Here is an 11,904-nt window from a genome sequence, read left to right as displayed (position 1 = left end):
GTGCTGAAAGCAACAATATATAAAGTGACATAAATATATAAAAGCTAGTAGTATGTTGATGGAAAAAAAAACAGAGGGAATGTCTAGCTAATTCATTTGTTTTGGTATTTTTCATTTAAAACATAAAACAGCCGATTCTCATATTCAGGCACTCCTGTTGAATTACTTCTCTGAAATGGTTAGGCAAAATAAATAATTTCTAAATCCATAAAAAAAAATATACTAAGAGATTGTTCTCAACAAAAAGTAGGAAAAGGGTTTTTCTCCATATAAAACGTCTTTGGTGCATATGTTTGCCCTTTAGTGCATATATGTAAACCCATTCAAACTTAGAGTTACATGCAGGTGAATTAGTATGAGAATCCAGACAAGTTTTGGCATCCCTGTTTATTCAGGTGCCTAGATAAGACACCAAACACTGTCAAGACTTTTAGCAAGAGAGAATGGTTTCAATATAATTTGTTGTCTATTCACTGGACATGTGGTAGTACTGTGTTATTTCCAAGCCAATGTCATAAAATTCAGTTCCTTAAAGAATGGTACATCCCATTTGTGACTACAGATTATAGAGCATTTGTGAAAATTATCAACAAAAAAGCAAGACCATGTGCCACACATACTGTAAGGACACGATGAGAGATCATACTCAAGGGTCTTTGGGTCTTGGCAGGATTTAATTAATAACTTAGAGCAGAGATAAAAACCTGTAAATTCACACGGCACGCTCAGCGAGAACAGCAGCAGAGACACACAGCCTACAGTCTAAGTGAAATAATCTAATACAGGCAGAAATCTGATCTCTGATATTAGAGTAATTCACAACATGGCTTTTCTCTCCAACATAATGTACTCGCAGTCGCAATTTAAAATCTCTCAAACTCTGCCACAAGCGCACACTACACACAAACTAGCACTCTCAGTCTCTCCAGCGCCCCCTAGTGTTTCAGTCCACGTTACACATTCACTCGTCATCGAAGGTCTGCTGGAGCAGGAAGTTGGCTGCTAGGTTCTCGTTTTTTTCACAGGCGAAATATGCCTGAATGACTAGTCCCTCAGGGAAGCCCAAAGCTTTTAACTGCAGAACACAAACAGAAACACAGGCATGAACAATAAGGGTTTGGGTAAAACATTTTCCTTTATATTAAATGTCTAATCAGGAATAATCTATAACTGACTTTGTTCTAACTCACATCTTATTCAAAAGCCCCTGTTAGAGCTGGCATAAATATATGACAATACTATTACAGTTTCAAAAGACAACAAATAGTTCTGTTTAGGCTTGCTAACAAAGTGCCAAGAAAACTGTAGTGGCAAATTTATATACATATGAAAGACTAAATGCTTTTTAAAAGATTTTTTTTTAAAAATAAAAAAATCAGGCAAAATATTTCACATAATTTTTCCTCTTACCCCAATGGTATTCGATCAGCCAAAACATGTTCTGCGTTTGATGTCTGTGGCTTTAGTTTTTCTCTTAAGCAACAAGTAATGGAAGCTTAATAGCATTGTACAAATTGCATATGTAAATCATCACAAACCTGCCTGTCAAACTGTGTGTATCTCAAAGACTTGCTTTACACAGCTATCTATAAAATGGACAAAATGACATTTGAGATAAAGACAGTCTTGGCTCCAATCTGGAGCGGAATCAGTTTTTTCTCAGCACACAGATTGGTGTCACTCAACACCAGTATCAGTCTCAGTTAGTGAAGCTGACTTTTATGTTGGACATGATTCAGATGATATTACAACCCCTGGCAAAAATGATGGAATCACCACAGTTAGAGGATGTTCACCTGGATTTGTTTTCACTTCATAGCAAATAAATGAATAAATTCCTATATTTTTTTTACACTACTTGAAATAAATTTGCCATTAATTAAAACAATTTCATTTAATTAGTTTGAGGTATGTTTCAAAAAGCCAGGATGTTCAGCTATTAAAGGAAAATTGTTTTGTGTCATGTCTGTGATTTGTTTATTTGCTACGACGTGAAAAACCCGAGTGAACATCTTCTAAGTGTGGTGATTCCGTACATTTTGACAGGGGTTGTGGATATAGTATAAATATTTTTTTGTATTTCATTTTTAAATGTTATTATCTGCTAGTACTTTGAAATTAATTATGTACAATTGGCTTTTCAGAGCCAAATGATTACTTTTGAATACATGCACTTTGCACAATGCTGCCAGATATGAGCTTCCTTACTTCTTAGCTAAATTAGGCTCATAACTCCAACGCAAAACTAAAGAAGCATTCAACTACAAGTGAAGTAAGGGTGACATTACACTTTGTTTCATTTCTGGCTGAACTATTCCCTTAATGTCTTCAAAAAATACACTGGGAAAATCTAACACGTTACAAAAAGTAAATCTTAACATCTAATCAAATACCTGTTAATGTGTTATAATAATACAAAGAGTAATCCTGCAAGACAGACCACTAGATATCACTAGACAGTCTTGTACCTTTCATTACTAAATGCAGACAAGAACTGCCTACTTTAACAGGAAGAGCCCATTTCACAGACTTTTCCAACAGCCTACAAAATTGCGAGAGGATCGGCTTTAAACAAAATTCTTAATATACTGCGAACGATAGAATGCTGTGAACAGTTCTCAATCCAGTGAGTTATATTTTCGAACAAATCTGATGGAAGTAGTCGTACCCTCTCGATGGCCTCTTTCTCCTGCTGTGTGACCTGGATATAGTTAGTGTGAGGAGCTCCCTGTGCCTCTGCTGCCTCCGCTTCTCCTCCCAGCGGCTCATTAAGCATCTGGACAAATCGCTCCTGGTGCTGCGTGATTTGCTGTAAACAGAACTAAATACTGAGCACATAACTGGCCAAGCACTTGCGGCTAAAGACGGACAGCTCGGAGCACCAATCACCTGCAGGAGCTGAGGGTTGTCCCGGCCCAGTTGCTGCAGCAGGGCCGGGAGGAGCGCCGGGTTCTGCTGGATGATCTGACGCATTTGCTGGAACTGCGGCTGGTTCCTCAGGAACTCCAGGGGGTTAGCTGAGGCAGGTGGGGCCTGAGAGGGCGTAGCACCTGTTTACAGTATAGAGAGGGCTGTACAGGAGTGTGTCCCGGGCCCAAACAAAGCACCAGTGGACCAGAGTCAAGACTGTGCATTAGCGCAAATTGACAACTGTTGAAGTGTAACACATGTATTGTGCTCATCAGATATTTTAATTTATATATTTCAGATTTTGATATCAAAAGTGAGGCAAAGACTGGAGTTTCTTGCCCACAAATTTCTTTCTTTAATTTAAGCTCCACTTTGCCCAGATGTAGTCAAACAAGCAGGACATGTTTGGTGTCTGATGTTTGCTTCATTCAAGCAATTGAAGTGTATCTCAACCAAATAACTGGATGCAGGTTAAGGCAGAGAAATATTTTCAGTAAGGTAGACTTCCATTGCTTGTTAGCTATATTATCCTCGTAGCTCCAGTACAGAACTAAAGAAGCAAACCTGAGACATTAAACATGTCTTTACTGATTACATGTGCTGACTACAGTCCCCTCAGAAAGTACTGGAACAGCAAGGACAATTCTTTTGTTTTTGCTAGACATGGAAGACATTTGGGTTTGAGATCAAATGATGAGTATGAGATAACAGATCAGAATTACAGTTTTAATTTCCTGATATTTACATCTAGATGCGTCAAACAATTTGTGGCACCTTTAGTGCCGGACCACCCAATTTACAGGTGAGCAAAAGGAACAGATAGTCTTAGGAACAGAACAGTCTTAAAGTAAATAACACTTAATATTTGGTTGCATATTCCTTGCTTGCAATAACTGCACCAAGCCAGTGAATCACTGACATCACCAAACTGTTGCATTTTTCTTTTGTGATGCTTTTCCAGGCTTGTACTGCAGCTTCTTTCAGTTGTTGTTTCGGGGGGTTTCTCCCTTCAGTGTCCACTTCAGGAGGTGAAATGCATGCTGAACTGGGTTAAGGTCTGGTGATTGACTTGGCCAATCTAAATCCTTGCACTTTTTCCCCTGATGAAGTCCTTTGTTGAGTTGGCAGTATTTTTTGGAGCATTTGTTTGCTGCATGATGAAGTTCCTTCCATTTAGACTGGAGGCATTTCTCTGCAAATTGGCAGACGGAATGTTCCTGTAAACGTCTTAATTCATTCTGCTGCTACCATCATGAGTTACATCATCAATAAAGATTAGTGATCCTGTTCTAGTAACAGCCATGCAAGCTCCAACCATGACACTATTGTCACCATGCTTGATCGATGAGCTTGTATGTTTTGTATCATGAGCAGATCCTTTCTTTTCCCACACTTTGGCCTTTACATCATTTTGGCAGAAGTTAATCTTGGTTCCAGAACTTTTGTGGCTCATATTTCTTTATTTCTTTGCGAATTCCAATGTGGCTTTCCGATTCTTACTGCTGAGGAGAGGTTTACATCTTGTGGTTTTGCCTCTATATTTCTACTCTCCAAGACTTCTTCAAATGGTGGATTGTGATACCTTCACCCCTGCCCTGTGAAGCTTCTTGGTGATGTCACTGATTGTTGATTTTTTCCCCTTCACAGTTCTCACAATGTTTCTGTCATCAAATGCTGCTGTTTTTCTTGGCCGACCTGTTCAGTGTCTGGTTGCTGGTACTCCAGTTAATTATCTAAATTATCAGGGAATGAAAGCTGAAATTCTGATCTATCGTCTCATGTTCATCTTTCGATTTCAAACCCAAATGTCTTCATTGTATAAAAAATTGGCCTTGCTGTTCAAATACTTTCAGTGTGGACTGTATATTTGGGGTAATTGGAACAACGTGTACATTTGATTTGTTGCTGAATTATTCCTTTAAGCATCATATACCGTTTCTCATCAGAATGAGAATTTTTTATGAATATTAATAAATCTTGAACAATTAATCAAAACTATATATTTTGATTGAATTATCAAAAAAAAAGCAATAATAACAAAATTGATCTGATATTATGTTTAAAGAATAATAAGGTAATTAAAAGCCTTAAGGAAAAAATGTGTAAACCTGTAACATAAAATCCTGTGCGCACACGCCTGCTACCAAAACGCTTTTAGTGCTTTATTACTCTTGATATTTTTAGCTAACAAGTGAATATGCTTAGCCACTCCAATATGCATATGGAAACTCACCAGTGGCTGCTGGTGGAGGCTGAGGTCTCTCTGTTTCTTCCGCGGGTCGCACTGCTTCCTGTGCAGGCTGCTCTGGCTCAACAGGAATACCCTTGAAGACCACAAATCAATATGAAATATATGCTCTCAGTTTTCAAAAGTGATTGCAAATCTATGTAACAGTATAACTGTTACGAATCTCCTTACAAAAAAACTTCACCCATATCAACAATTTCACATTTTTCTTTAAGAAATAACACCACTTTTTAGTCCCTTTATTATCAATCTTAGATTATGTATGAGCTGTTACTATAGAAACGATAACATTTGTGTCAGAAAAGTGGTTTGGAGTAGTACTGAACGATTAACCAGCTTTGTATTGAAATCGCGATTTTCTTTAGCTAACACAATGTTGAATGAAGGTTTCCTTTAATACTATCCGGCTGTGTCGCCTAAATACCTCATTTAATTTAAATTAAAACTTTATTTTTTCACTCTTGCCAATAAGCTGATTAGAAATCCATTGAGCACACTTTCTATACGCTGCACATTTTATTTATTTACTTTATTAACAAATTTTGTTTATAATAATGACACCACTTCAACAATGGTTCTAGTACCAGCTGGCCTCTGAGGACCCTGAGGCTCTTTTGGAGAAACAAGATTGTAATTATGTCTTGTAGATATATAAACCACTAACACAGACCTGGAACTTAATTGAATACAAAATAATCGTTATTCTAATCACAGTCACAATTTTACTTAGAAAAAAGGCAATTACATATTTTACAGAAATAAAAGTGAGCACCACTTTGGAGTCTTTAATTAAAGCGTACACAAATGAAACAAACTAAATCCATGCGACCAGATCATGTGACTTTTGCTGCTGGGATATGAAGTCCTTTTCTGCCATTTTATGGCTGAAACAAGTGCTGATGCGACAATCTGAACGAGCGCCTTAATATAAACCATTATAAAATCGCCTGAATTACAGCCAATACTTTTGTCATAGCTGTACTGTTACACAACATTAAGCAACACTTTCTAACCAATCAGATTTGAGAATTCAGTAGCGCTGTGGTATAAAGGTTAATATTACTCAGTGACCTAATTACGCATTAATGATACACCAGAGAAGATGTGTGTCTCACCATGAGCAAGTATTCCACCGCTCGGTCAGGGTTGTTGAAGCTCGCTCTCAAGGCGGCGACGACCTGCTCCCTCTCATATCCCATGGACATGATCTCTGTCACCAAATTCTCATATGCCTGTCCTGTGACTAATCAACATGAACAAACATGATTCAACGGAACAGTGTGATGTTTATAAGCTTTCTATAATTATATAACTGGAGAAATTAGTTTGCATACCAAGTATTGATGCTGCTTCCTCTAAAAGGCCGAGTTCATCCATAATGCTAGAGTGGAGAGGAAAATAATCCCATTTTAAATTTAGCAACATACACTTTATAGCCTTTTAATTCTACAATCACAGTGCAGATTAAAGGAAATAAAGGAAAACTCCACCCTGAAACACATGAAACATGTTTATAATTAAATATTTATGTTACGTTTTGTGATTCTGGTAACCAATGTGAAAACAGACCATCATGTTGATAAAAGCAAAAAAAAGTGAACTCAGTATATTCATAACACCACTGAGGATCACGTGTTAATTATCAGGGTGGATTTTTCCTTTCTGTCATAGCTCGTACCTGGCAGCTGAGAGAGCTGCAGTGGGGTTTGATGGCTGCTCCGGCTCGGCTCTCTGCGGCTGATCTGCAGATGCAGCCTGGGAGCTTGCACACTCTGTCTCCACTGACTCCACACTGGCAGCAGGAGCAGCAGCAGGGGGCGCTGTGGCTGGAGGAGCAGGAGGCTCCACAGACTGCACTGGTTCAACAAGGCCAGGTGTGGGTGTAGGTATTGCGGCAGGGGCAGATGCAGGAGTGACTGTGGGTGCAGGAGAAGTTGTAGGGGTGACTGTGGGTGCAGGGGCAGCTGTAGTGGTGACTGTGGGTGCAGGGGCAACTGTTGGGGTGACTGTGGGTGCAGGGGCAACTGTAGGGGTGGGTACAGCAGCAGTTGCAGGGGTGGGGATGGGTTCAGAAGCTGCTGGGGCAGATGGAGGGGGAGCAGGTACAGAAAGGGGCAGAGGTGAAAGGTCAGGGAGAGGAATAGGAACGACGGGAGGAGCTGCTGGTTTCGGCTGCAGAGATACAAAGTAGCATTGTTCAAATAGCCAGTAAAGGCAGTCAGCAAGTAATGACGTAGTAACGGATGTTTACTTTAGAAGTTTATTTAGAAGTTTAAAAATTCTAAATATTCTAAACATTTACAGTGGCAATCAATATTATTCAATCCAAATCAGAAATCAGGTTTATTGTCAATTTTACAGACTTTCAGCTGTTTGCAATGAACAAATCAAACAAAAGCAATTGAAACAGTTCAACACAACAAATGCTTCAAGTGGTTTCTACAAATTCAACTGAAAATACAATTTATGACTTCTCCAGTCTCAAAATGATTCAACCCCCTGAATAGAATCCCTCACAACAGCACAAATATGCAAAACAGGTGTTTTCTCAAGCACACCTGATACAACTAATCAAGGGCTTCATTAGTTGCACTAGGTGTGCTTGAGCTGGAACACATGAAATACCTGAACTGGCTAGGGGCTGAAAATAAATTAAATACCTGGATGGGGCAGAAAAAGGAAGGCATCAATGGCTGCAAGCAGATTTCTGAGAAGGCAGGTTGTGAAAAACACTCGAGTGACTGCAAAAGACCTGCAGCAAAACTTGGTGGCAACAGGCACTGAGGTATCAGTGAGCACAGTAAGGCGCGTACTAAACGCTGCAGGTTTCCAAGCCAGAACTCCAAGACGTTTACCACTACTGAACCAACAGCACAAGAAAAGTCAGCTCAAAATCATATAAATAAGCCACAGAAGTTTTGGGATTCAGTTCTGTGGAGCGATGAAACAAAACTTGAACTTTTTGGCATGATGGATCAGCAGTATGTCTGGAGGAAGAAGAATGAAGAAAGAACACTCTGACCACAGTCAAGCATGGTGGTGGCTCGGTGATGCTCTGGGGCTGCTTTGCATCCTCTGGCACTGGAAACCTGCAGCGTGTGGAAGGCAAGACAGAATCATTGAAGTATCAGGAAATCCTAGTAGAAAACGTCATGCCGTCTATGGGGAAGCTGAAGCTTGGGTGTCAGTGGATCTTCCAACAGGACAGTGATCCCAAGCATACCTAAAATTCCACCAAGGCTTGGTTGAAGAAGAAGTCCTGGAAGATTCTACAGGGCTATCATGGTCACCTGACTTGAACCCCATAGAAAATCTCTGGTGGGATTTGAAGAAGGCGGTTGCAGCACACAAACCCAAGAATATTACTGAACTGGAGGCTACTGCTCATGAGGAATTGGCTAAGATTCCTCGGGAACGCTGGCAGAAGCTATGCATCTCGTTTGCAGCAGGTCATATCAGCAAAAGGTGCTCTACTAAGTACTGAGATGCTTGCCATGAAGGGGTTGAATAATTTTGAGACTGGAGAAATTATTATCAGTTGCATTTTCAGTTGAAGTTGCTGAAACCACTTGAAGCATTCGTTGTGTTGAACTGTTTCAATTGCTTTTGTTTGATTTGTTCATTGCAAACAGCTGAAAGTCTGTAAATTTTGACAATCAACATGATTTGCATTGGGGGTTGAATAATTTTGATTGCAACTGTAGCCTTTGGCTATCATGTGAAAATCTCTACATCACTGATAGTATAGTATGTGATGAAGTGGTCTGAAACAAATGGAGAAAGAAAGATTAGTCAGAAGCTTTAAAGAACCAAGGGCACCATAATGCCTGCATTCATTCTTTGTAGCTGTTAGAGGAGAGCCTCTAGTGACTGAGCAGAGTATTACACTGATGAATCAGGACACTGCACTCAATGAACTTTATTTATACAGTGGGGTCCAAAAATCTGAAAGCACTAATGAAAATGCTTCTTCTATTTGCATTATTTTCTAATTTAATACAACAAAATTCATTACAAATGATATTACTGCATTGAGTGAAAAGTAGAATATTTACATGAATTTCAGAGTTTCTTAGTGTTTGTTACATCCCCTTTTTGCTTTAATGTCAGTATGCACTCGAGCTGACACGGACTCCACGAGTTTGTGCAAAACCTTATGTTCCATTTTAGATAAGATCCATCAGAGTGTCGTCTGAACACATGCTTCGGTAGAAGAGATTACACATGAGGAAAATCTGACCTTTTGTACAAAGCAGTTAACATGGTCGGTATCACACATTTGCTTACATTGAAATACAGACCTACAAATCTTACAGAATCTTGAACATTAAATATTCACAATACTGAACAGTTACTTTGTTTTTAATATTTCAAAATTCTAAAACCTTCTGTTTATTTCCAATTTTACATTAATAAATAAAACCCAGATTTTCAATGTGCTCTCAGACCTTTGGACCCCACTGTATCTATAGAAAAAAAAAAAAATAATAATATACTAATATATTAATATATAAAATTTACATGTGTTAACCTGAAATAAGTCCTACCTTAGTTACCATGACCACAACAAAATTCTTCTCTTCTATTTTGTATTCTTTTAAAGGTATGTCATCGTTCAAGATTTTACCTAAAACGAATTAAAATGTTAGTAACTCAATCTGAATTCAATCAAACCACTTACACAATCAATGAGATAAACGCAAAAATCATTTATACAATCAACACAAAGTGAAATGCAGGAAATTCCAACACACAGAATCAAATAAAATGTTGTAACTTAAGACAAATTTAACATTTCCAAAAATAAGACAAAAAAGATGGATTTCTGACCTGCATAGATGAGCTTCAGTCCAGCTATGGGATATGCATCCTGACCCTTTTCAGATTCAATCTTCTCTTTAAGAGCTCGTACCTAGAACATAAAAGCAAGCAGCAATGGAAATATACATTTGTAAGATTTTTTTTTTAATTTTAAAGCTATAATTTTGTCAACAATTAAATGTATACATTGTTTGTTTCCCTCGATTAGCCAAGATATGTTTGATGTCTGGTGTTCGCTCCTTTATGTTTTCCACAAAATTAATGGAAATGCACAGCCTCCAATCTGGCACCGTGTAAACTTCATACCTAAATCATTACACACTCGCCTCAAAAGATGTTATTCAGCTCAGTTGTGTTATTATAATATAAAGTTTCATAACATAAGTCGACAATAAAAAAATATATGAACAATATTATCTTCCAAATCAGTTCTTTTGATCGAAGTATGCTGAACTAGGGATGGGTGATATCTTATTTGAGATATACCGGTAGAAATTCTCCCCACAATAAGAATTAGTCTTCCTGCGATAATAACGATAAACCCTAGTTGATGATGTATTTCTGTGTTTGACGGTCTGCAACCCATTCACAGCTCACGTACAGAGCGAAAACAAGTACAGCAGAAGGCGGACATGAAGCTGAGGAGGAGTTTATCTCTAAATGAGGCGCTACCTCTACAATCTGGAATTGGTTTTATTACAGAAAATCAGTTTTACTTTTAGATCAATGTTTGTTTCTGAGGCTCTCAAGACTGCATGCAGCTGTCACTTGTAACCAAAAACAGTGGTGAATTGTACTATATTTATATCGTCACTGATACTGTTATCACAATAAATACCAGAAAATATAGTGATATAGTTTTAATTCCATATTGCCCATCCCTACACTGAATGCTAAACTGGTAGCTCTAAGCTTCCATTACTTGTTAGCTACATTAGCCTTGTCTCTGCAGCACACAACTGAATAAATTAAACTTCCAAAACCTCATTTGTCTTGCGTAACTGATTACATTTGGGATAAGAGACAAACAGTATACATTTATTATTATTTTTCACTCAATTATTGCTTTAAGTGTTACTGATGTTAACAAAAGTAAAACAGTCTTTTATTAATCCTAATTTTACTTTTCTTTTTTTTAAATCATATTATATAAATTTAACATAATGCATCTACCGTTAATAGTTGCTCTCCCAAAAGCGTCTGAGATTTGTATGAATTACTTTATAACGTATGCTGTTATTATAGATAAAATACATACAATATTTGATTAACTTTTCATATTATTGTCACTTTTTTTTTTTTTTTTACTACCGTTTAACTGGTGGCTTTTTTTAAGCAGCTGAATACACACATGCCTGAACAGTTGTGGTATTACAAAGTCTTAATCCTAAACATCTCTTCACTTCCTATATTGGTGCACTATAGTGGACATGAAATCATGGCGTTTTACACACTATTTAGTGCACTACATGTCGACAGCTGAGCCATTTGGGATTCCGCCTATAACGGAGCCTGATCTAATGTCAATAATAGTGCGTGGTCATTTCTGAGGACAAAAGTTGGTGTGTTATTAAAACTACACAGTAGTATCGCCATGACATTGTTTGTATAGAATATGAATTTAATATGTGACATGTTTAAAATAGGAATTTTAAGGCCCCTTGTTTTTCTCTTTCCCAGACGCCTCACTAGAACATATTTAGTCGAACAGGGGTGGCTAACTTCCACTTACCGTCAACTCTTCGTCTATTTGTATCTTAAAGGTTTGCTGCTGTAGAGTTTTCAGCGTAATCGTCAACATGGTTCAATAATAGCAAGAAGAAATAAACGCAGAAATTCCGTCTCCTTCGCTGTTAGCGTTAGCAGCAGCCGCGGCATTTAGATGTGACTCAGCTTTCTTCAGTGTGTGAAACGGCGCCGTGATA

At 38.1% G+C, this 11,904-nt stretch overlaps 1 protein-coding gene across 2 annotated transcripts; it reads right to left on the bottom strand.

Annotated features, from left to right (window-relative positions):
* Positions 1 to 372: 372 nt before the first annotated feature.
* Positions 373 to 11,904, bottom strand: rad23ab (RAD23 homolog A, nucleotide excision repair protein b). 2 transcript variants are annotated; one of them, XM_017478688.3, is made up of 10 exons: positions 11,712 to 11,904; positions 9,989 to 10,070; positions 9,706 to 9,785; positions 6,837 to 7,330; positions 6,493 to 6,539; positions 6,274 to 6,401; positions 5,144 to 5,234; positions 2,890 to 3,050; positions 2,669 to 2,809; positions 373 to 1,075 (listed from the first exon to the last, which is right to left on the bottom strand). In XM_017478688.3, the coding sequence occupies exons 1-10, from the start codon at positions 11,778 to 11,780 to the stop codon at positions 962 to 964; spliced, it is 1,407 nt and encodes a 468-aa protein (XP_017334177.1). In that variant the 5' UTR covers positions 11,781 to 11,904; the 3' UTR covers positions 373 to 961. The 2 variants fall into 2 exon arrangements, with proteins under 2 accessions (XP_017334177.1, XP_047014022.1); XM_047158066.1 differs by lacking the exon at positions 9,706 to 9,785 and having other exon boundaries at positions 11,712 to 11,778.

Source organism: Ictalurus punctatus, chromosome 10, assembly GCF_001660625.3.
Source record: "Ictalurus punctatus breed USDA103 chromosome 10, Coco_2.0, whole genome shotgun sequence".
NCBI classification, from domain to species: domain Eukaryota; kingdom Metazoa; phylum Chordata; class Actinopteri; order Siluriformes; family Ictaluridae; genus Ictalurus; species Ictalurus punctatus.
This window is presented reverse-complemented; position numbering and strand designations above follow the sequence as displayed.

Coding starts and splice junctions, on each gene's coding strand:
- rad23ab (XM_017478688.3), bottom strand. CDS start 11,780: ATGTTGACGATTACGCTGAAAACTCTACAGCAGCAAACCTTTAAGATA. Junction 7,331..9,705: donor TTGTGGTCATGGTAACTAAG/GTAGGACTTATT, acceptor GTATCTCTGCAG/CCGAAACCAGCAGCTCCTCC. Junction 6,402..6,492: donor GGAAGCAGCATCAATACTTG/GTATGCAAACTA, acceptor CATGTTGATTAG/TCACAGGACAGGCATATGAG.